The sequence below is a fragment of the Hippocampus zosterae genome, chromosome 7, assembly GCF_025434085.1.
Source record: "Hippocampus zosterae strain Florida chromosome 7, ASM2543408v3, whole genome shotgun sequence".
NCBI classification, from domain to species: domain Eukaryota; kingdom Metazoa; phylum Chordata; class Actinopteri; order Syngnathiformes; family Syngnathidae; genus Hippocampus; species Hippocampus zosterae.
In genome coordinates, this window is record NC_067457.1 from 19,203,579 (window position 1) to 19,228,442 (window position 24,864).

The 24,864-nt window shown below is 43.0% G+C and overlaps 4 protein-coding genes and 1 long non-coding RNA gene across 8 annotated transcripts in view; 2 read left to right on the plus strand and 3 right to left on the minus strand.

Moving 5' to 3' along the window:
• zgc:63863 (uncharacterized protein LOC393372 homolog) overlaps positions 1–14,585 on the minus strand; it is a 52,313-nt gene extending 37,728 nt beyond the window's left edge. For 2 of the 4 annotated variants that reach the window (XR_007963124.1, XM_052070383.1), the window contains exons 1-5: positions 1,486–1,706; positions 1,193–1,247; positions 784–914; positions 636–716; positions 360–546 (exon numbers count right to left, since the gene is read on the minus strand). Coding sequence is in view for 3 of the 4 variants with exons in the window: in XM_052070383.1 (XP_051926343.1) it covers positions 360–546; positions 636–716; positions 784–914; positions 1,193–1,247; positions 1,486–1,540 (509 nt within the window). In the remaining variant the exon portion in view is untranslated. Of the gene's footprint in view, positions 1–359; positions 547–635; positions 717–783; positions 915–1,192; positions 1,248–1,485; positions 1,708–3,603; positions 3,712–14,500 lie in introns of those variants that run through there. The other 2 variants (XM_052070380.1, XM_052070379.1) reach the window with 2 other exon arrangements.
• Positions 1,995–8,654, plus strand: dgat1a (diacylglycerol O-acyltransferase 1a). The gene is made up of 17 exons (XM_052070370.1): positions 1,995–2,599; positions 3,473–3,560; positions 4,462–4,502; positions 4,582–4,667; positions 5,555–5,607; positions 5,819–5,924; positions 5,994–6,122; positions 6,243–6,317; positions 6,391–6,494; positions 6,576–6,614; positions 6,680–6,721; positions 6,800–6,844; positions 7,269–7,381; positions 7,458–7,523; positions 7,595–7,682; positions 7,762–7,824; positions 8,116–8,654. Exons 1-17 carry the CDS (start codon positions 2,361–2,363, stop codon positions 8,254–8,256), a joined length of 1,518 nt encoding a protein of 505 aa, XP_051926330.1. The 5' UTR covers positions 1,995–2,360; the 3' UTR covers positions 8,257–8,654.
• On the plus strand, positions 10,076–21,328 carry LOC127603751 (E3 ubiquitin-protein ligase RNF19A-like). Its single transcript, XM_052070341.1, has 10 exons — positions 10,076–10,239; positions 15,043–15,789; positions 16,881–17,089; positions 17,364–17,508; positions 17,676–17,838; positions 17,927–18,041; positions 18,679–18,837; positions 18,964–19,183; positions 19,284–19,427; positions 19,930–21,328. The coding sequence occupies exons 2-10, from the start codon at positions 15,191–15,193 to the stop codon at positions 20,474–20,476; spliced, it is 2,301 nt and encodes a 766-aa protein (XP_051926301.1). The 5' UTR covers positions 10,076–10,239; positions 15,043–15,190; the 3' UTR covers positions 20,477–21,328.
• On the minus strand, positions 20,332–22,712 carry LOC127603807 (uncharacterized). Its single transcript, XR_007963129.1, has 3 exons — positions 22,261–22,712; positions 21,638–22,099; positions 20,332–20,472 (listed from the first exon to the last, which is right to left on the minus strand). It is a non-coding gene; the product is annotated as an uncharacterized LOC127603807 (long non-coding RNA).
• Positions 22,713–22,955: 243 nt separating this feature from the next.
• polr2k (RNA polymerase II, I and III subunit K) lies at positions 22,956–23,873 on the minus strand. Its single transcript, XM_052070419.1, has 4 exons — positions 23,761–23,873; positions 23,488–23,555; positions 23,142–23,234; positions 22,956–23,045 (listed from the first exon to the last, which is right to left on the minus strand). The coding sequence occupies exons 2-4, from the start codon at positions 23,546–23,548 to the stop codon at positions 23,023–23,025; spliced, it is 177 nt and encodes a 58-aa protein (XP_051926379.1). The 5' UTR covers positions 23,549–23,555; positions 23,761–23,873; the 3' UTR covers positions 22,956–23,022.
• Between the last annotated feature and the right edge of the window lie 991 nt (positions 23,874–24,864).

Consider the following 24,864-nt stretch of genomic DNA (forward strand, 5'->3'; position numbering starts at 1 on the left):
CACAGAGCTCCGTGTATGCTGAATTTTACATATGTATTTTTTTGTGCGCTAAATTAGTCCAGAGTATGAGACTGCCAAGACAGCGACAAGTGTATTGATATGAATGAATCACACCAGACAGGTTTTTATGTCCTGTTCTACTCCAAACTAACACATGCCACAGGAACTCCATCCCTGAGGCATTGCTGCCATCTAGATGTCATGACAGCACACTGCTGATATTTTTTAAAAGCCCAATATTTTCCACCAAAAAGGCTATAATACAAAAAAAAGTAATTGTAGAAAGTCCCACAAGTGCAAATGTAATACTAGGTAAACGTTATGTAATGTTACAAAATAATACTTATACTTTTTGCTACCTGAGATGATATTTGGATAATTTATGCAGCATGGCGATGGCCATACGCTCGCCAACAACCAGCAGCAACGTGACAGCTACGTCGTGGTAGCCCTGATAGTAGCTGAGCTGCGGGTTGCACCTCAGAACCTCCAAAATGATATCCACCAGCTGCTCCTGTAGTACGGCTCGCTCCGCAGACGGCATACCTGCCAGAGAAGACAAGTGACATAAGCGCTTGAAAAGTCAATGTCTACTGTCCCATATAGGCCACATAAAAACTGGACAGGAGAAGGACCTTTTGAAAAGCGCTTTGTGGATCTACTGACATCCAGGACCACCTGGTTGTAGTCCTTGTGGTTCTCCCGTCCAGCTTTTCCTGCAACATATCCTGGATTATACATTTTATCCCTTTAGAAAGTACGATACTTGAATTTGACGCTAACCGGGCTTATAAGGAAGCTCATATACGTTGATGTTGAGCAGTTTGGGCCAAACTTTCCTGCGGAGTTCATTTGAAAGCAGTCCTCCCTTACTGGCAGCGGCTCTCCTGAGGGTCTCAATGTCCACTGGATCGCTGTGCAATGAAGAGTAAACATATAAATGAACTTTTTAATGACTTGTCTAGAAACAACTGAATGGGTGTTTGTCTACCCATTAAGTGCAAAGTAGTATTATATGTTTTCTGCCTATTTATGAGGAAATGTCTGTGTTCAGCACTCTTCTCCACAGTTACTTGGCTGGGTGAAAATTAAGATTTACTTCCAGGGATGTCAATAACTGTGCCAAAGTTGTCATGGAATCATTTTTGGCGCAGCACTAGAGAAATTTAACAACAATGCAATAATTTTCTACCTGTATAATGCCTGGTGAATCTCAGTCATCTTCTGCTTCCTCCCACAGTCCACTTCTGGAACAGGAACAATGACAAAAAAAATTTGTGATAAACATAAACCATCTGTTAGATGATGACATACTGCCACGCAGGCAACCCTTTCAGGGGTGAATTTACGGAGAAATGCTATAATTGAAGTATAACCACGAATGGGAACGTTGTGACGTGAGTCGCTGGAGAAAAGAAGCTGAATGTGTCCAAATTGTATCTTTATTACTTGCTTGTTAGGCTTTTCCTAATGGGAGACACTTACCTCTGGTGACAGGTACATTCGCCCCTTTTAGTTTCTTTCTCTTGAGCATTTTCATCTCCTTTCAAAAACCTCTCACTATAAAACGAAGCTGCGTTGTGTCATGGGCACACACAAACTTATTTAGAAGCTAAATAAAGGCTTTTACAAACATCGTCGACCACAACTTCTAACATTTGACTCTCCTTGTGGTACAACGTCGACAAATAAAACCGCTGCGCTAACCATTGGTTAAAATGAGCTCGTGACTAAAATGTCGAAGGCGATTGGTTGCTTAGAGGTCGTGACACTTCATGCTAACTTGTTTGTAGTTCTTCATGGAAAGTAAACAAATTTTGAGATTTGGTGAGTTTGGAAGCATTTGCCTTTCTTTGTAAGAACAGCACCTGCTACTTATAATTAAAAATATACTGTATAATTTTGAGAACATCCGTATGTATTTTATTTTATCCAACAAACGCCTTGTTGCCGGCACATCGTTTTAGGATCTACTGACATCTAGTGGTGATATTCATAATAGCCTACAAGTCAACAGGAAGAAAAGTCAAATTCCTTTTTCATTAGCGTCGTTTACGATTTCAGTGTGAAATAATATTTTGACACGTAATTTGGTGACTGAAATGCGAAAAATGACGCCACCCGGGAGATGTTAGGCTCTGTGAAGCGGGGAGGGGGATAGATGAGATCTGGCAACCCATAAGCTAATTGCCCAATGATCTCGATAGCGTAAGTATGAAACACCCCCTACGAGCTTACGCACGGACACTCCAACTTCTGCGCTGGTAATCGTGTCACGCGTTTCCTGCGGGGGGCCACTGACAAGCGAAGGACATCGGCGGGCCGACATGTCGTGGCAGGTGAACACTGCGTGAAGTAGGATGAATGATCGAGCCGAGATGAGAGGGCCTGGCGCCCGCGCAAGGAGGACGACAATTTCTGACGGCGTGAAGCAGCAATCCAACGGGAGCAAACCGCCGCCGTGTCCCGGTAAGAAGACGGACGAGTCGGCCAGGCGTCTGAACAGCAACGGAAAGGTGGAGAGAGAACCGGGTCAACAGCGCGCAGATAAGCAGAAAAAACCAAAGAGTCCGGTGGACGAAATCAGCGAGGGACTCAGGTAACCTTTAATAACACCATTTTCCAATCGTGCAATCCTTTACTAGATTTGCACAGAACTCACTACTCAACTAGTAAGGTACTAAACTTTCAGCCTGACTGACCGCTCTTCCCATTTGCTATCCGTACTGCACATATCTGCACTTTTACTCAATACATACCTATAATTTGTCAGTGTGTAAATTAACTGGAGTTGAGGAAAAAACAGGATTACCTGAATACAGCGGGGACAGGTGTGGAACGATCATGCATTGCAAAAAACAAAACCTCAGGTAAACTCCTAAAATGTCCAAAAATAACTCACGAATGCTCGAGATATAATGATTCAATTCTTGCATCTTTATAACAAGTCGAGTGTCCATGTTTGGCGACAAGCATATCGTGATGTTGTACTGTATTGCGAAACATAATTGGTGAATAACAGCCAAAAAATGAGATGCAATTCTCCACGGGCAAGTTACAAACATGCACAGTTGTTGCAAAATCAAAATGTACTCTTTTTTTTTTTCGTGAAATATTTGTCATACTCAATTTCAACATTTAGCCCAGGGGCCACATACAGCAGACTTCATTCTTTAAACCAGTCAACCAACAATTTACATTATAAATAGTCCCGCTTTCCTTGTTTGTTTGTTTGTTTTCATAAAATGGGATACTTTCAAATCTGTTTATTTCTTACTTTTTATTCCAATTTTTTTCATTAGATAATTGGTTCCTGCATTCATTGTGAATAACAAATGATTATTTCAATTGATAATTGTTGATAATTGCACAAAGGTTTGCTCAACAATTTCCCTCTCTTTAGTTTTCGCATGCCCCATCTGTAATATCTTGTCATAATGATTTTTTTTAATATATATGAACACACGCACAGCTGCCATGTACAACAGGAGTCTCTTCTAAGCTCTGCCAGTGGCTTCAGTAACTATAGAGGAATCCTCAACTGGTGTGTTGTCATGTTGGTGAGTATACAATTGCATCATATCATCCATTTCATTTACTCACCTTAAGTCTATCGTGCCGCGTCACTCTTCTTCGTTGGTAACGCATGCCACTTGCCATCTTATTCAGGGTTACACCTCGATGGCCTGCTGCAGTCCTTGCGAAAGGTTACTAAAACATAAGTCAGACAGTACATTTAGAAAGAGCAACAGTTGCATGAGAGCTTGATGAAGTAGACAACCGGCGGAATGTGCAAAGCAGAAAACTGATTTACTGTGACTTGTTTTGCATTTTCTAGAGCAGTTTTTGTTACATCACAGACGTGTGATGGAATGACGTGTGAGGAAATGGAATTTGTTGCAATATTGTATATATTTTTTTCTTTTTTTTTGTATGTGATGTTACCACCAAAGTGTGATGATAACCATAGAACAGGAAATTGACATTTCTGTAATGTATTTTCTTTTTCGACGATGACAACCATACAACAGGAAATTTAACTTACTTTTTGAAGACAATAACAATTCAACATGGAATGTCAGGTCACTTTTTTTTTTGAGATGTCACCACAGAAGTTTGATGATAACCAAAAGCTTAGAAATGGAACGTATGGATTGACTTTTTCTTCAGCTTTCATTAGTTTAAGTTGTTTTTGTGTGTTCGTGTGGCGGCATGACCAAACCCCCTGCCAATTTTTTTAACTTAAAAATCTTTTTTTAAACTTCAGACCTTATTCCTCAGAAACAAGCGCCGCCATAAACGTTTATCAGATATGTTGTCAACAGCGCGCCCTCGGCCGCACCTCAACCTTTTTATTGAACAAGAGCACAATAAGCACCCGCCCCTTCATGATGGCCGATTGTGATCACTCTGCAAATATAATGAAAATAAAATTTAAAAAATAAATTTTGACTCTCTCAGGTCTTGAGTAATGCGCGTCTCTTCCTGGAGAATATAATAAAGTGAGTTTACGCCGATATATTTTCCCCACATTTGTTGCCTGCAATTAGTCTGAACCCAAGCTGTTGTTGTCTCCCTTAGGTATGGCATCCTGGTAGACCCCATACAGGTGGTCTCACTATTCTTGAAAGACCCCTACAGCTGGCCAGCTGCCTGCCTCATCATTGGTATGACAGTTAATCATTGAATTCATTTTTTAAATCAACATTTAATTCATGTTTTAATTTAATGCTAGTTTTTGATTTTGTATGAGCAATTGTAGTAGTGTTTTTGAGTTGATATCAACAATTTTTTCATTCGTAGTGGCGCTTCCATGTATGAGTTTTTCAAGAGCCTTCAAGTCACTAAATGTTGTCAAGTGACAAGCAGGAGATCGTAATTATTACATACTTAGAAATGTCAAACAAAGAGAATCGTGCACACCACTTAAGATATATCCACTAGCTTAATGCTAACACACAGTGCAAAACAAAATAGACTGGCTAACAAAACTAGCATCTATCTTTGTGGTACTTATAACCCTTCAAGCGACGGATGTTTGAAAAAAAATTGTGCTGCAACGCATGCAGACAGACAATAATGACAATACAACAATACTGACCGGAATATAATGTTAAAAAATAAAGCAAAACTGCATCTTACGGAATCAGTTGTTTAGGAACCTAGGTACCTAGGTGTTCTTCTGAACAACAAACTGGACTGTAAATTTCCCCCAGTGTGGGACAAATTAGGATATCTTATCTTAGGAATGTCTGCATTGTACTGCCCTCTTGTGGCCAAGGTGCACACTCTGTGCATTTATAACCGACACACACGAGACAAGACTGCAGAGTGGTACTTAGTGGCGTTTATTCTTTTTATGCCATTTTATTCTTTTTGTAATGACTTTCATTTCAGCCATACAACAAGTTGTTTTTAGATGAGTCCTTCTAGGGTCAAGTCCATGCAGCTGTTTTGAACAAGAGCTATTCCAGTCATAAAATCAAGGATTCCTGCCAAAGTTCACACACACGTTTTTTTTCTCTCTCTCTCCTTTGCTGTGCTGTTTTTCCAGCATCCAACGTGTTCATTTTGGCAGCCTTGTATACGGAGAGACGTTTGGCTGTGGTGAGATATTGCTGCCCCCCCCCCACACACACATTTATGTCATTTGATTAGCAGTTTTATAATTAGGATACATATATTGTAATTATGAATGCTAATAGTTTTGTATTGATTAAAGTATTTCATCATATTGAAACATGTTTTCAGAGAATACACAAATTATTTTCATTCTAATCGCTTTTTTTTTTTGCCTTGTTGGGGGGTGGATTTCTAGGGAACAGTGTCAGAAACAACTGGCTTGATTCTTCATATATTCAACTTGACGTCACTGCTGATTTTTCCCTCCGTGACGGTCCTCACCGTCACCTCCGTTACCCCCGGTAGGTAAATGCTTACTATGTCTTTTTTTTTAATCTGCTACAGTAATGTCTTTTTTTTTTTGTGGTCAGTTGGCGGTATCCTCTCCTTGGGCGTCTACACGGTGTTGTTCCTCAAGCTGTACTCCTACCAGGACACCAACAGGTGGTGCCGGGAGATCAGACAAGCCAAAGCCAGGAGACTGACTCGCTCTTATTCATGTGAATCTCGTTACACTTTGTAGTTAGCAAATCTCGTTAGACATCAGCTCAGTGAGTGTGGATTTTGACCGTGTGTATTAAACTTCAAGCTCACTTGTGCCCTCTGTATGTGATTTCCAGGTCCATCTGTGGCTCAGTTCAATGGCTCAGCCGTGCACAGCAATGTCTCCTACCCTGGGAATCTCACCCACAGAGGTGACAACATTTTTTTGAGGGGGTACTCATTTTAAAATACTGGATTAGTCACCTCAACCTGGTTTATCCTCAGACATGTACTACTTTGTGTTTGCGCCGACGCTCTGCTACCAGCTCAACTTCCCGCGCTCGCCCCGGATACGCAAACGCTTCCTCCTGAGGAGGCTCTTCGAAATGGTGATGTTTGAAATCCTGGAATGACCCACCAAAGGGCCGTTTTGGGTTAGTTTTAAATGTGTGCTCTGCTTCTCCTTACAGCTGTTCTTTATGCAACTGCTGGTGGGGTTAATCCAGCAGGTAATGATGCTGCAGTCATACACAAAAGTGAATTCAATGAGCTAACTCACATGATCCTCTCCCAGTGGATGGTTCCGACCATACGGAACTCCATGAAGCCCTTCCAGGTGGGATGGAGGATGAGTGAAGTTACACGTCAAACATGTTGTGTTGTGTGATTCGAGTGACAGTTGTGTTTTTCATAGGAAATGGACTTTTCTCGAATGGTGGAGCGCCTTCTCAAGTTGGCGGTGAGTGTCGCCGTGCATTCTGGGACGCGCTGTAGATGACTTTGCATTTCAGGTAGGATGAGAATTAACGGCGGTGGGTGTTGCGATGTGTGACACCGGAGAGTATATATATCACAGAGGACTACATGCGGACTGCAAGCCTGATCTAAAAATAGCTCACCGGCAACACGGGACATTGTAGGAGTGCTCAATTGAAAATATCAACGCTTGCAGAGATTGATCGAAATAAGAGTTACACATTGATATTTATGTTTATTTTGTAAAATGACGGACAATTGTGAGAAATGATTAGCATCATTCTGTGTGTTCACAAATGTGATTATAAAAGGTAGCATGGGTAATTGTTATTTCAGAAGTGGGGACGTTCTGGCATTTGGGCATTCGGACTGTGCATTTCCTTATCTTTCTCAATTCTCCTCCTCAGGTCCCCAACCATCTGATCTGGTTAATCTTTTTCTATTGGTTCTTCCACTCGTCCATGAACTTTGTGGCCGAGCTGCTACAGTTTGGGGACCGAGAGTTCTACAGAGATTGGTGGTCGGTACTAAAGACAGTGAATTTTTCCTATCGCATGTACTGTACATGCAAGTACACAGAAATGTAATTCATGCAGGAACTCTGAGAGCGTCACCTACTTCTGGGCCAACTGGAACATCCCGGTTCACAAGTGGTGTTTGAGGTGAGCGGACACATTATTAGGAATACCTGCCTACTCTACATGTCACTCATCTCATAGTCTCCATTTTGTAGACATTTCTACAAGCCGCTGCTGAGGAGAGGCGTCAACAAGCTGGTGGCCCAAAGCGCCGTCTTTCTGCTATCCGCGTTCTTCCACGAGGTAATCACCAAAAACCTTCACGGTTGGGTTTTCCTCCTGTTCGTTAGTAACTCTTTTTGGATTGGGTTGTGCTCCTCAGTATTTGGTGAGCGTCCCTTTGAAGATGTTCCGACTCTGGGCCTTTATGGGCATGATAGCTCAGGTGAGACAAAGTGGCAGCAATTACGTTTGTTTGCTCAAACGCAGAGGTGGGGGTCATTTTACCTATATTGAAAGTACCATTTGAACGGCGTAGAAAAAAAAGTCAATAAAGAAAATATAAAAGTCAAGAAAAACATGTCAGGTGCTGCTGTGTTGGTTAGCAACAAGCTCATATAGGATCAGAAGTTAACTCAAATTTCTCTTTTGGGGATAATCCCCCACCTCACACCAAAAATTAACATTAGTTAAAAAAAAGCGTTATCTCACCATTTTACCTCCCCGTGCTCACCAGGTTCCCCTGGCTTGGTTCGTGGGTCGCTTCCTGAATGGCATCTACGGCAACGCAGCCGTTTGGATGTCGCTCATCATCGGCCAACCGGTCGCCGTGCTGATGTACGTGCACGACTACTACGTCACGCACTGCGGCACATAGCCTGGACCAAACCAACTCGGAGGTCCTATTTTCAATCAATGGCCAAAGATGGGGAACATGAAGTCTGAAGGGGGGTGGGGGGGGGGGGGTCTAACAAGCAAAACGAACATTTTCTCAACTTCAAACAATGCAAGCTTCAAAGTATGTGTAATAATCGATGACATCTGTGTCTATGTTGTGTTGCCTTCCAAGTTTTGTGTATCACCTCTGCAATAATGTTCCATTGTTGAAATCAACAGTTTTTCAGGTTGTTTTGGTGATTTGCTGCAGAGGTTGAACAACCGGCAAATGCTTTTGCACTTTACACAGATGCATGCTCTCAAATTGAAACATAATATTTCTATGAATGTTTATTTGTTTTCGCCATCCATTTTACACAATAAAGCAGTGTTTCCTAACCCTCAAATAATTAACGATTAAAAACAAAGGCCAGCATACTGGCACAGATAAACATTTGTGATTAATAACTCCTTTTCTCACCAACTTATTCACTGCCAAACCTCCCAGTTAGATTGGATATTTGACTTCTGTCGCTGCCAATGGCAGTGAAGTAGTTTAAAGGGCAACTGAATCACTTCGGCTCACTGGTTGGGAATCACTGAACTAAAATGGTTTTGTCAAGTTGAGATGGAGGTCCCTCCCCAATCAAACGCATTTCAGGGACAGTCAGTGTAATATAATGCAACAAGGCTGGCATTCATTTGTGATTAAAGAAAATAAAGTGCCTGCTTGTCTTAAAGGTGAAAAGAGGCCAAAACATTTGCACCTCTGCTGCACCAATAGAGGTCTAATTGCCATTGTAAAGTGTATTTCTATGGAGTATGCACTAAAAGATGTAGCTTTTAAACTACCTTTTTAAAAATCTTGTTATTGTGTCAATCTGTATAAATATCTTGACAATCGAATGTTTTGTGCGTTCAATCCAAAGTTTGAAAAAACTGTTTTGATCATGCAAATGCGTGACAGTGTCTCATTTGATGAAAACAACATGACCTTTTCAGGACTTGTATTCTTTAAATGCTCGCTGAATGAACGGGTACATTCAAATTGAACTACCTCGCCTTTTTGTGTCCTTTTAGGGATTACGTCATAATTCATTCTTTTAAAGTTGAAGCTCCAACTTAAGTCTGCATTTTTCAAATACACTACATCCGGTTTTCTCACAAAATAAGTGAGTCACGCTGGCATTTATTTTAACGTACGCCGAATTTTCAAAAATAGTTGTTTTTTTGTTTGTTTTGTTGAGGTGAGTTCTTTCCTTATAAGGGGATGAGTGTAGGTGAGTTTAAACTTGATATTACATAGGTTGAGTTTGTTTTACTTTCACACATAAAACAAATGTAAAGGATTTCAATAATTTTGATTCACGTTGAAACAGAGTTCTACTTTAAATGGATTTGTTTTATTGGGAAGTGTTACATTTTAAAACGGATGCTATGCAGACTTACATTTGTCAGTTATCTTTAGACGTACAACACATTGAAAACATTGCACAGTTTTTATTTGCCAAGGTTCCTACTTCAAAAGGGTAATCTTTAATGTGAAATGCCACACTTGAAAGCAAATGTGTTCATTTTTTATGTACTTACACATTAAACATGTTTACAATAAATAAGGTACTCATTTTAAAACAGGGATGTTTTAACATTAAATACACCGTTTTAAACCCGAATGCACGTGGTATAGGTTTGCTAGGTTTACAAAGATCAGGTTACAACGTTGTAATGAAAAGGTAAGCATCTAATTTGACAGGGTTCCTTGTGCTGACCGAAACGAGGATATTTTATTATGAAAAACATTTCAACCGGATGCCAACGCTTTCCAGTTTCACAATACTACAGCTTGATGACGGACACACACACCCAGGGGACGTACGTTAAACCTGGTCGTCCAAAGCAACTTTTTTTCTTCCTCCACTAACTATCGTCACACGGCGGTGAATTGTCAGCTCCCAGAATAAGACTTCCACCAACAACTTCGACGGTAAGTTTATCCGAAAAGACGCAGAAACCTCGGGATCTTTTCTGATCGCCTCGCAAGCTGCAACTTCCTTCTTGTTTCGGGTCGACGGCGGAGCTAGTCGGTTAGCATGTAAACAGTTTTCCCTTTTAAGGTTCAGCGCGATCAATCGTTTCGCTTTAAAGTTTCCTTCGGTCCTGCGTGGAGTTAAAATGCATTAGTATTGAAGCGGCTAGCCACGGCGCGTGTAGAAAATGAGATCAAACCCAATCGGTGGCAACTCCTCTTTAGACGGTTATTAAAGTTGGGCGCTAGCGGATATGCTAAGGGAGAGCTAGCAGGCTAAACGCGATTAGCCAACGCTAAATATAAACGCATTTTCTGTTGCTTGCTCTTGGAAAATACAGACCCTTGCACGGGCAAGCTTTGTGATTGTCAGCACGCGTCATCCTAACCGTCACTAACTGCTCGAAAGGGATATTCTGTGCGTCGATTCTCGTCAAAAGTCGTAATATATAGTTTCGTAGCAAATGCGTAATTTAGACAATCAACCAATCCGTGGAAAGGTTATAACAAGTAGTGAAAGTCATCATTTTTATTGCTGTTAACATTGGCTGTCACAGAAAGAAACGACAGAAATATGTTGTTAATTTTAGTGTAAAAACAATTAGAATTACAATATTTGCTGTCAGTGTCGTTCAATTCAAATTGGTGATGGTTGCTTCCGTGTCTTATGGACGTCCCAGCGTTTCTTTTGTTCAAAGTTTCTCCTTACTGCTTTCATTTTCTATTGCTTACATCACACGATTATCCACACGTTTAACCAAGTTGACTTAGACCCACGAAAAGATCATGCCCAGATTGCTTGCGCTTTGCAAAAAAAATTAAAAAGCAAATCATTAACTGGTCATAATTGGATTTAATTGCTACGGGTCACCACGGACAATGTTTTAAAGTAGCCTTTTATATTATTAACATTTCATTGTCAGCATTGTGCTTGATCTTTTTGGAGTCACAAAGTGGGCAAACGGGGCCTTGTGCTTTAATGATTGTTCAACCATATTTTGTTTACTCTGTGAACATTTTGGAAGTGACACGAACTATTTTTTGTTTTCAAATAAATTATTGCATACATAATTGACATTTTAGTTTAAATTGACGTTTTGGGTCCAGCAACATTTCAAAGGCATCTTTTCATACTACAAGATCTCATGCCTGATGGGTGTCTTATTTTATTTTCCTCACTCCGCTTTCATGATCTGCTCACATCATGTAACCGTCAAAAAAAAGGGCAGCGACTGTTACTGTCGACCTCGCCGGAACATTAATTGCACGCATTTCATACGAGTCGATACAAGAATATGAACACAGTCGAGTCATTAAAATCAGTGACGGCGGATTTTTGTTCCGACCGCAGCTTACAAATTTGGTGATCACTAACCTTAAGAGTGCAAATGAAAAATTAAAGTCTTCTACAAATGTTTTATGATGGGCTGTCAGCTGTTTTCCTTGTCAAGATAAGGCTTCAACTGCAGAGAACAGTGCTTATTTACTAACCCTTATGAATGAATGCTCTTCTCACACTCATCCAGAAGTGGTGTGAAAATGCTTCCACTTGAAAGATTAAGATGAATTCAAGCTACCCTCGGCAAAGACAACTGCGTCGATGGGAACTCGAGAGTCGTTCTTAGGGCCGCTTGATGACCTTTTTTCCTCGGCCAAGCGTCTTTTTACAGCCACATTCTTCCTCGGCCTTGTTCCTGGAGTAAACACAGCCGCCGGGATTTAAAAGAAGTCACGTGATTGATCGCATGAGTCCCAAGTATTATTGTGTTGGGGAAATCCTAAAGATGTCCGGGGGGGGGGGGGGGGGGCGGGGGCTGTAGCAGAACTCGCAGACCTCAAATGCCTACGCGGTACACGTTTTGAAATTTTGTTGAAAAACAAAACATATTCTTCAATGGGCAAATGCTGTTTTTATTTGCCAAAATATTTCAATAAAGGAATTTCAGAGCTGTAATCTTAATATTGTGATATTTTTGCTCATGGTTAAACATGACCTTCAGAATCTGATATCAGTCCGTGCTTAGTTACCTCGAGAGAGGGAAAATCGCAGGGAAACGGTAACTTCGACAGGCAGTGTGAAAGGTAACAACTGGTCATCTGTGGCCATGTATGGCTTGTTTTTTTTTTTTTTTTTTGCTAAATGACAACAAAAGAATTGTGCATCTCGGCGCCCTCTCCATCCCGCCTGTTAAGGTTGTCATACTTTGGCTGACAGATGAACAAGCTCAAAATAGCAATGCAGCTTTCACCCGAGCCGCACTGGCTAACAATAGCTTTCTTCCCACAGTGTGAAATGACAGCGCGGGAAGACCCGGTCGCTACTTTGTCGTCCGCGGGAAAGCGAAAACAATTACAGTACTACAGATGCGGTTATAAAAAGCCGACATTGCCGGCGAGGCCCGGTGCGGCACTGGCAGCTCGCGCATTGTCGCGCTCAGGAAGTCTGCCCTTTGACTGGAATGTCACCGGACGTCAGCGTACGCGATGTCCAATCGGAATCTCCCCATTCCCAGATTGTCATTGTGCGAGGGGTTACTTTGAAGCCGAAAGTTGCAAAATGGCAGGAAGATGACGTCATCCCCGCTGAGGTTTGGTTGCGATTAAGAACTGGCTGAACCCTCGGCAAAGATTCCAGCACGTCGCTCGTAAACGGCAGCATCGCTTGGAAAATAGTTTTGGCGTTTGGTGGGACAGAACCAGGCTGTGGCACTAACGAAATGTCGAAGCAAAGTTCTGGAAAATGTCTCGAACGTCCGAATGTAGCAGAGGTTGCCAAATGGAGTACTCTCTGCACTTAAGTACGCACTGTATTAACAGTAGAAGTACAGATTTGACTGCTTTGAGTGAGGCGATGTTAAAAAAAAATCTGATTCTGAAATGCGTTTAAGTACAGAAGTCAAAATGATTTTCTTTTCCGTCAATTATCTCAGTATTAGGGCTGACCAATTAATCGCATTCGTAGCGACGTTGCAATGTAGTCCAATTTCAAATGGCAAAGTACACTCGGTGATATATTGTTCCATGAAAAGAAAATTTGAGGTAATAAAGGCACAGATTTGTTTGCATTTTTGAGACGCTGTCATAGTGAATGCTGAAAAGACTGCAAGACGAAGTAAGTTCATTCTATTTGCAGTCGATTAAAAAAACTTTAATATTAATGAAATGGTTCATGTGGCTTTGTTTTAGCATATGCTGTAAAACCAAAAGATGATTGTTTCATGAAACTGATCTTGTTCATACTTTGCGTGGGCCCTCGGGAAAAAAATAGTCACTCCAAGTGCACAATTTGCTGGCAGCAGTTGGTCAGGAAAGGGTATTGTCATGATCACAAAAGCCTTGCTACCGTACACCATGCGCCTCCCATTGGCGTAGTCACGGCCTCGTTTGACTTCATTAGACATTTTATGAGGAAAATGACGCGCGCGGACGGCATAATCACGCTTAAAGGAAAACATAAGGCTGGGCGACACGGCCTCTTATGTGTTTTTAGTGTCAAAGTTCAGTCGCGGCTGGTATTTGGGTTACCGCGCCTCTGTTTGCTTTGGCCGCACACAACGGGAACCAGTGAGGATATTCATATAATAGAAAATATTATAGTATGCTGTCATACATTTTAAATTGCGTGATATCATTACAGACATGTCTAATTGTCAGCCGATGGGCAGTGATTGGTGGGGAGCCATTTGTGGCTCGGCAGCGGGCTTCCTGCCCCCAAGGGCCTCTTTTCAGGAACTGGGACATCAACCCATTGTGTGTTTGCACTGATAATGCATGAGCCACAAACTTCGACTGTTTGACTGTGGAAACACACTTTTTTTTCTCAAACGGTGACTACACTCAGATGGAAAGTCCCTCTCACTCTCTCTCTCTCCCTCGGCAGGCTTTTCCAGCTGCGTTTACACTGCGTGATTGTCAGTGCACTGCTGAAACATTGTTTGCACTCCGTTTGTTTCCGAAACAATGACCGTTTCCATGCAGATGACTTCGCGAAACACAATTTCCGGTCGTTAATGACTCATGCGAACGAATAACTTTTTTTTAACCCCCTGCAAGGGTATTGATGTGACAGAATCCTCGTTTATATTTGTTCTGTAGTCCGTTCGGTTGTATTAATCCAACAAAGTGACGCGAGTTCACAAATTAAGCAACGCTCTGAACTGTCTCGAATAAAAAGAGTGAACCACCGTATTCTACAGCCAAATAAAGTAAAACTACTCACAAGAGTAATAGGTGGTGAAAAATCCACTTCATGGTGAGGGTATCTACCCCGGTCAAGGATGACGCCTCGTGGTGACGTCAAAAAAGTTTAATCTGGAACACCGTGAAAACTAAAACACATTTCAAACAACATCAAAATTATAATATCTTATACAAGAAATTAAATGAAAAACACAAAATAACATACCGTGTGCACCTTGGTAAACCGAAAGTACATCAAATTAAATCACATAGACCACATGGTATCGTAGCTCCGTCTTCTCGATCTTTCGCTCATTCCTCGCTATCCACGGCACGTGACCCGGAAGTGATTCTTAACAAAACATTCCAAATAACGTATAAAGAGGATTTAAAGAAAAAAAACAAATATGAAAGTTCACATAGAAATATAAAGTACTTTTACAAAACCACAAGCCTAAATAAATTTTATATTTGTTGTCATGGCAACCAACGACTCAATATTGCCGCCAGTTACAGTGAGGGTATTGTTTTTTTTTAAGTTGGCATCCCTCATGATGTTTTTCTTTCTTTCCCCACTTTTAGGTTTTTCCAACACAAACCCCTTCCTAGCCATCATGTCTTAGTTTACATGAGTCCCAAGCTTCCTTGACATCCCTACTCCCCCACCCCTCCCCATCTATTTCCATCATACCCCCCCTCCACCCCTCCCCCCACCCGGTGATCTCTGGTCATGATGAGCATCCTGCACCAGCAACATCATGGGAGCGCCGGCTCGGAGCGCGACCTCAACTCAGCCGCCTCCTCCATCAGCCTGCCCTCCGTCAGAAAGACCCCGAAGAAGCGCCGCCTCTCCCTGCAAGCGCTCTTCGGACGGCGGCGGCGATCCGAGCGCGACGCCAAGCGCAAGTCCAGAGCGGCGCTGGATCCCCCCGGCCCCGTCAGCGTGGACAGCGCGCCGCCGGAGGCTTCGGCCGACAGGACGTCGGCGCACTCTGTGCAGGGTGCGGCGTCAACATCCTCGGCGGCGGGGTCCTCCGAGCTGCTGGAGTGCCCGCTGTGCCTGCTGCGGCACACGCGCGACCGTTTCCCCGACATTATGACATGCCACCACCGCTCATGCGCCGACTGCCTGCGCCAGTACCTGCGCATTGAGATCTCCGAGTCGCGAGTCAACATCTGCTGCCCCGAGTGTTCGGAGCGCTTCAACCCGCATGACATTGCCATGATCTTGGCCGACCGTGCCCTCATGGAGAAGTACGAGGAGTTCATGCTGCGCAGGTGGCTGGTGGCCGAGCCCGACTGCCGCTGGTGCCCCGCTCCTGACTGCGGGTAAGATTTGGACTGCCCTTCGCACGTTTTGCATTATATTTATGAGGTGGTCCTTGGGGGAAAAAAAAGTTGACTTTGCGCGGCAGTGTGAAATACACTGATTATTTCAAAGGATCAATGCAGGTATTCACTTTGTTAGTATTAGTATAGTTGTGCACCGGTTTATGTCTTCACTGACCCTCTCAGGTTCATTGAAGGATCAAAATTGTCCATTTTGGGCATAGACAAAGCTTCTCTTGCCAAAAATTAGCTGTGATAGGCTGAAGCTAACAAGGACGAGAATATACGCTTTCAAAAATGGATAGAGGATTTTTTTTTATGTACCATTGTTAGCATCTATTTCAAGACACAACATCAAGCCTTTCTCGTTTCCACGACAATATCTTTGAAACATAAATAGCACCACAGTCTATTTTTGAAACATAAATAGCACCATTGTCTCTCGAGCCAATTTATTCTCTCTAATGGATGTGCAACGGGCCACATTCTGTTCAACAAACTGAAACAAATGAAACACATTTATTACGATATGAAGCTGCGCAGTACACGTTCTTTTCCGATTAGTCACAACCAAGCGTTAGCTCAAATGGCTGGTGTTTGTCCTTTCGCGTCTTCCGCATTGACGTTTGCGCGAGGGTCAGGCCAGGGTCTGGTTTGTTTGTATCGGGCACAGAGTCCACACTTTGCTCCCGGGGGAGACGTACCTGTTGGATTTGGAATTGAGCCCAGCTTACGATTGACCCCAGGGTGCCATCACATGCCACGCGGTTGTGAGAGCACCCGCTCCCCCAGACTCGACGTTCCCTGCTTTCGTCAGATTGGCCCTGATTGGTTGATGAGCCCTCGCCTTTTGTTGAGTCAAAGCCCAGCTGTTTGCAAGAATGCCTCTTTGAATGGGTGGTTTCGGCAATCGTTAAGTGCCCCCGCCCCTTTTTTTAAATTAACAGTCATTATCGCATATTCACAAAATCTTTTTTTTTTATGACTAACCATCCAAATAGTGTCCTTATTTCAAGTGCATTCGAGTGTCATCCTGACAAACTGCATCCCAGTCAATTGCTTTTAACCCCCCCACCCCCTTCTTTACTCAGTTACGCCGTCATCGCATTCGGCTGCGCCAGCTGCCCGAAGATCACATGCGGCCGCGAGGGCTGCGGCACGGAATTCTGCTACCACTGCAAGCAGCTGTGGCATCCCAACCAGACGTGCGACACGGCGCGGCAGCAGCGGGCACAGCATTTCCGCCTGCGCGGTTTCCGCTCTTCGTCACTCAGTTACAGCCAGGAGAGTGGCGCTGCCGGTAATAAAAAAAACAAACAAACACTCATATAAGAGGAGAAATGTTATGTCATTGTTCACAATTAAAAATAGTCCCCAGATGTCTTAATAACATGATGAAATGTCAAAGGGACTTTCACTTTCCACGCCACCTTTTCCCCGCCTCGCTTGTTAAGTATTAGGTGGAGAAACTCGTGGCGGTGTGTGATTTTTCGGCAAGAAAAATGAATCAAATTCAAATTGCCATCGCACACGGTAAAACGCGCATCCGTGCGCTGACGATGCCCATCTCCTAGGCGACGACATCAAGCCGTGCCCGCGCTGCGGCGCCTGCATCATCAAGATGAACGACGGCAGCTGCAATCATATGACCTGCGCCGTCTGCGGCTGCGAGTTCTGCTGGCTCTGCATGAAGGAGATCTCTGACCTGCACTATCTCAGGTAAGCCGCTTAAACCTTCCCCGCAGGCTACATGAATGAGATGTAGTCACACGGGCTCCGTCCTGCGACAGACGCTGGGACTGAGCTTTGCATATATTAATGGATTTAATTGTAAATATAGCCCAAACAATGATCCAAAGCATTCTACGTTTTGCGCCACCCCACAGTCCATCCGGTTGTACCTTCTGGGGGAAAAAGCCGTGGAGCAGAAAGAAAAAAATCCTCTGGCAGCTGGGCACCTTAGTGGGTGCACCCGTGGGCATCGCCCTCATCGCGGGCATCGCATTCCCCGCCATGATAATCGGCATTCCAGTTTACGTGGGCAGAAAGGTGAGGCCCCCGGGTTATAAAGCACCACATCAGGTTTTTTCAGGGGGGGTAAGCAAGTCTGTGATTTGTTTTGGGCCCTCTCCATCAGATCCATAATCGGTATGAGGGCAAAGACGTGTCGAAGCACAAGAGGAACTTGGTGATTGCGGGCGGCGTGACGCTGTCTGTCATCGTGTCACCCGCGGTGGCAGCTGTGACTGTTGGTAAGAAAGTTCTTCCTTTCCCTTACCACTCCTTAACTAAGGATTCTTTTAGTTCTCTCTAACTAAGGAACTCTTTCAATGTCAGCCATTAAAAAAAAAAAAAAAATTAAACATTGTGACAATTAGTATTAATGTGTGTTACATTGATTTTGATTTGTGGTATTATAAATCAATACCGGACTATAAAAATGATTTTTCCGATTAAAAAAAAAAAACCAAGCCTGTGAATTACCAGCATAACAATTTCCCATTTTATAAACTTTACAAACTATTTGCGTACCATTTCGAGATAGTATTTGGTAGTGCGTGCATACAGGCGCGCGTACCTCCGTTCATTACGTCATCAATTCTAAATTTATAAAAAATCTGTCATCTTTTTTGTTGTGACACTCTCTGTTGTACATTTAACATGTCAAACACTTGGATCAGTCACAAACTGCTTGTTAGTTACGGTGGTATTTCCAAGGGGAGCTCATGTTTTACAAATTGTCTGATGCTGCCGTCTGCTATTTGTTTTTACTCCAGCTGAATGATCAAACCGGAGTTGGCCAAGACTTTTCTCCACTCATTCCCATTTAAAAAAAAACAAAAAGTGCTCTGAGTTAATCCCTCTCGGATCTCAATAATGTACTTGTAGGCATCGGCGTGCCCATCATGCTGGCGTACGTTTACGGCGTGGTGCCCATCTCGCTTTGCCGGAGTGGCGGCTGCGGTGTGTCAGCGGGCAGCGGCAAAGGCGTGCGAATCGAGTTTGATGACGAGAATGAAAACATGGGTGCCGGTGCAGCAGTTACAGGTGACTTCCAGCATTTTCTAAAAAATAAAAAAAAAGTCCAGTCATAAAAGATGATTATGTGGTGGTGGCGTTACAAATAAATCGTGAGATTTTGAATAAAACCGCAAAATCCATCGGCCCGTCCAGACACTACGTCGGTGGCCGAGACGAGACTAAACAACGGCAGTCTGGGAGACGGCGCCAGCGTGGGCGGCCTGACGGGCCTGAGCCTCAGCGTGAGCGGCAGCCACATGGAGCGCTGTGGCGTCGGCTCGGCCCAACGCGACAATATGAGTGACAACGCCAGCACAACCGCCCTCGCTGGCACGAGCATCACCGGGAGCCTGTCAGGCAGTTGCTACAACAGGTATGGGGGGGGGGGGCAGAAAGTGACAGCCACTGAATTTCTCAATCCCACAGCAGTATACCGGTAGTTTGTTGTACTAGAGACGATGTGTATTTACTAGGATGGAGGTGCAGGCAGATGTCCAGAAGGAGCGCTGCAGTCTTAGCGGAGAGTCGGCCACCGTCAGCCTCGGCACCATGAGCGACAACGCCAGCACCAAGGCGATGGCGGGCTCCATCCTCAGTGCCTACATGCCTCTAGAAAGGTTAGCGCAGCAAAATGTTATCACTCATCATATGTTTTTATAGCATTTATGGCACTTGCTTTTTTAAGATTATACAAAAAAAACTTATTGAACAGTGCAATCACATACATCCAAATGAACAGTTACATTCTGGAGGCATAAAATGCAAGATGGGAGGGATTCAGAAAAAAAGATGCTGATCTTGGTTTTCTCTTCTTTCAGATCTTTCCAATTTTCTTGTAGTGTTAAATAAATTTAGTCAATGATAACATTTGAGTTAGTACTGGACCAAAAAAAAACGTTATTCTATACTCCTTATAGCACTTAAGGAGTGGATCATAAAGTATCAACGGCGTGCATCTATTATGGACACATTCATGAATCCGTCAATAGTTTATAAAGTTATTCAGGATAAACAAACCAGATTCACACGGGGCTCGTTAGCAAGCACAAATTGACCTGAAATTAGTGCTGCCTTGATATGTGATTGAAAGGAGTTGATGTGTGCATACATACCGCGCAGAGACAACAGTCTGGAGGTGCAAGCAGACGTGGAGTCCAAAGAGAAGTTGCGACACTGCAGTGCCAGCAGCAGCCTGGATGAAGCCAGCTGCAGCAGTAAAAGCGTAGGTGGCAGCCACCCCAGGGAGTTGTCCACCTCCTTGGCGGGTAGCAAGAATAACAAAGGGAAACTGTGGAAACGCAGCGGAGGCAAGGCGGAGTCCAAAGTCAACCACACGCACGCGGACGCAGAGCGCCGCAGCACCATCTCGTCCGAGTTGGATTCGCCGTCGCTAAGCGGCAGCCTGCCATCGGTGGCCGACTCGCACTGCAGCCGCCTGTCCGCTGAGCTCAGCGAGACGGAAGCGCTCAAGGCGGTGGAGCTGAGCGATGGGCCGGCCGTCACGCCGCTGCCCGAGGTGGAGCACGACCGCCTGGAGCAGCTGCCGCCTCAGCGGAGCCACGCCGCCTTCAGCCACCGCCCCACGTCTTCGCTTAGCGAGGTTCTGTATATTGCCGAAGACGCCGCCACCGCCGACACTCGTGACTGCACCGCAACAGACATCTAAAAACAACAACAACAACAAAAACCTCACGAACTGTCTGTCTTAAGTATCGTTCTGGAAAGCAGGAAGCGGAATGTCAACGTTGATGGCAAAGGGCGGGAGGATTTAAATTGGTAATCCGAAGGTCAACTTGAATGTACGCGTGCAAGTAAGGCGCTCGCTCTAGAAAAGCAACGGTGGAGATTAAACCAACAAAAAAAAAAGACATGTCCACCACTGTGCCACCTATTCTTACTGAGAGGGACCATTTAGTAGCACAGTTATAAGTCAATATGTTTTTCTTTTAACATTTATTATTGTTTGTGTAAATGTGCTTTATTTTTGCTTATTTTCCATTTTTGGAAAGTTTTTTTAATTTCGCAACCCTGTGCTGGGTCTCTTTTTTTGTAAGTTTACAAGAATTTGAATGGGAAAAAAATATTCGACAAACCACATGGAAACTATGCAAAAAAAAAAGTCACCAAGAAGCATTTTGTTGCCTCTCATTTCGCCAAAGTTCAGATTTTTAGTCAAGCTGTGTAGCAGTTGTACAACAAAATCTTTTAAGTTGGATTCTCCCTTGAATGAATCCCATTCTATACTTTAGTTTCTATTTTGGGCCCTTTCGTTCACAGTTGAATGCAAATACAGTGTTTGTTTGTCCCTCAGTGCCTTTTGGGGAAATCTTCCAAGCTTTTTCCTCTTCACTGTCATCAAAATACCTTAACTCTCTGAATGCTAACAGAAGAGTGCTATGTTTATTTACAGTGTATCTTTTTTCATTCTGGGACGGGGAAGCATATATTTACTAATTATCGGCTTTGTAATGTGCATCCAAATGCATATCCTTTAAAAGAATAACATTTCTCAAATGAAGTCTTGTCATTTTTTTTAATTTTGTACATTTGTGCTATTTCACATCAAGCTCATGCAGCACATTGATGTTGTGCAATGTCAAGACTGATAAAAAAAATTGGCTGTTCTACCATCGTCACACTTTTGATCTGCATCACTGTTATAGACCCCTGAAGTAGGCATACTGTATTCAGAAAATTCCACTTTGAGATTCCGCTGCACACGAGTTCCTCTAAACTGAATTGCAGTCAAACTTGGCGTACTTTATCATATCAACGGCGGTGTAAATCTTAGCAAGGCACACACAAAACGCTTGCGCTTCCACTCCACCTTGTGCTGACAACGCTCCGTTCCCCTTCTGAATTTGCTAGTCACGACAGCCCTGGAGGTTTTCACACTTGACAGTCTGCATGGAGCAAACAACTGCACCTCATCATCATACTTGGGGGGTGAGGGGGTGATGTGACGTCTAAGATAATTTCCTGTTCGATGGTTATCACAAAAACATCCAAATTAAACAAAACAAGGCAATAGAAAATAACACTAAGTTGAAACAAAGTGGTGTGCTTTGTCGCCATCTCGTGGCATCAATGGGCAATTCAGTGGCAGTGGAAAAATGAGCCCCCGAGCAGAGATCACGTCTTGAGTCATACCGCTCTGCGTGTGCGCTGTGTCCTCCATGAGGCTTTGTCTCAGCAAGGCGGTGACCTCCAGAAGCTCCTGCTCCGCCTCCTTGACGTTGGGGTCCAGTTGGAGGACCTCCTGCAGGTCACCGCTGGCAGTTCAGTAATCCTGGGCGTGGAGACAAGTGGAGATTGGGTAAGAGCCCAAAAATCCAGCACGGTGAACCCTCACATATTAATACAGATATTTTGAAAGTGGTTTGTCTGTGTTGAGTAATTGACTACCGAAATAAGAAATGTTTATGTAACATTGGGTCATGAATAGCGTACATTCGACATGTATGGCTTGGATGCATCCTATCCATTTTAAGTACTGTACTGCAATCACAGGCGGGTACCTGCAGACCCTTGTGGGCCAGCGCTCGTCTGTAGAAGGCTTTCTTGTTGGAGGGCTGCAAGCGCAGAGCAGAGTCACAGTCCTGCTTGGCCTCTTGGAAGCGGCTCAGCTTCAGCAGGCAGATGGCTCTGTGGGAGGCTCAGCAAGCTTATAGTAATTGTGTGGCGGCTGGGCGCTTTTCTGCATTATTTCAATCATTTTCTTTTTTGGGGTGAGATGGTTTTTTTTTAATGCAGTAACTTTTTATTGATTTATGTCATGTTATATAATCTGGTCGTGGTACACTTGTTTAAATGTGAATTATTGACTTTTTGGTCAATTTTATGATATGCTATGGACTCATGTCATGTACTATTAAGCAATTCTTGGTCCGATCTGGTCCCCTACTGTCGGGAGGCTTCTCCTGCCCATATCGCCTCAGCAGTACGTCCTTCCTCTTCCAGCGCTCTCAAAGCTGCATTAGCTTCATCAAAGTGTTGTTCTAATGGACACTGTAATATGACACCAACTGTTGAATCATTCTTTCCCATTATAATCATTCATAAACATAGTAGTGCAGGACGTAGTGCAGGACGAGTGGCAAATTACCACCAATTTTCCAGAACAAAAAGCACAGAAGAAAAGGGAGTTCAATGTGGGTCACTTATTGATTTGCCATTTTTATTCACATGTTCAGACACAAGAAAAGATCCACTTCACCGGGCATCAAACACAACCACTATGAATCACCAGTCAAGGAAAGGCAGCGATATTACTCATTAATACATACATACTGTACATACACTCACTTTTTATGCAGACACCAAAAGGATACATCGATTTGTCCTCTTTTTGTACATGATCCTGTACCCACAGTCTCTGCACCGGATTGGATCACGGGCCTTGATTTCGTTTTCAGTGTGGCACTCTGCAAACACACACAACACACATTACTAAGATGCAATAAAATTCACTGAATTGTTGAAATGGGGGGATGAAATTATTTCTTAAAATGTAAAATACATCTCTTGATTTGGAAATTCTACAGTTTAAATTTGGAAAACGGTACAATAGTCTGCTCTTCACCAATCGCATAGTTATGACACAAATATGGAATCAAAATCTGCAACGTCACTTCATACAATTAATAAACACTTTTATGTAGCAAAGGCAATAGTTACCTCCACAGATATAAAACATAGGCTGTTGCCTTGGTGGTTGCACGTCCTGCTGGGGCTCCATTTTGTGTCTTGAAAATATAAAAGACGTATGTTAGCAGAGTTTAGCAACATGCTAGCACATGACAACAACAACAGCGTGGCGCGTTCGACATGATTTAGCCCTTGGGACCATGTACTACAGCGAGACGGGTAATTACGTGTGACTGAAACACATATTAAAGCACACTACATGTCGAATAATAATTTAAATAATCTAAACGTCATCGTGTTTACCAGCGATATTAGTTGGACCGCTGACTTCCCTGCGAGCGCACGGCTTTAAAGGCGCATGCGCACTCGTCACAAACTAAAGAGGTTGTGATTGGTCAGAAAGAACACAGTCGTGGAGATAGCGGAAGTTAGTGTTCACATGTTCACACGTAATTGGTCAAATGCAAAACAACGTTTCACTTATGAACTTGTTTTAAGATACAGTAATCATCTCCGAACAAAGCAAACTTCCTTATTCTTCCAAAATATTTTCCAGTTATTCTTATAATCATACTCTTTGTGTCTTAAATTCTAACCCAAAATAATTATGCATGTAGTTTACTTTGTATCCAGTACTCTTCTCATCCCATTAACAGTTGTCATGCATTGTATTTAATTACTTGCTGCTGCGCGTGCAAATACTGTCATTGATTGTTCTTGAAGGTTTGCACAACATAAACACAATAATTATGCTCGTGTTTGCATCCAGATACTTTGTGCTTCCTCTGCACAGTCACAGATGTCATGAACACATAATTGTTGTGACAAACATATTGTCTGCTTGCTTAAGCCCTGCAGTACAATTAGCTCAACGTTAACTGCTACAAAGAAAACCGATTGGAATTCCTTTTCCTCACAGGACGTTTAATTGACCAAATGCTAAACTGGAGTGACACCATAAACCCTTAATCCTCCTGTGAACATTTTTTCTTGCAGTTTCAACACACATACTAAGATCAATCCCCAAAACCCACTATAAGTAATTCATGAAATCACCAATACACACCGAAGAAAATTCATAAAGCGTTTATTTCTGCATATCGTCAAACAAACAAATTTAAGTGCATAAAAAAATGGCACTTTCCTATATGGAGTCAAAGTGAATCCATAAAACAAATAAATTCACAACACAAATGTGGTACCTCGTTACATTTTATGGAATTAGATACATTCATTATTTCTGATAAATATTTGTAACGTCTTCTCAATAGCTATTGTTAAAAGCAGCCTGAATAAAAGTAGAACACCACCACAGCAAGAATCTGGGAACAGTTTTAGCATGCCTCAGTATAAATGTAGTAGTGCACATTAGCATACGTTAATTTTTCTGTTTTTGAAACAGAAACA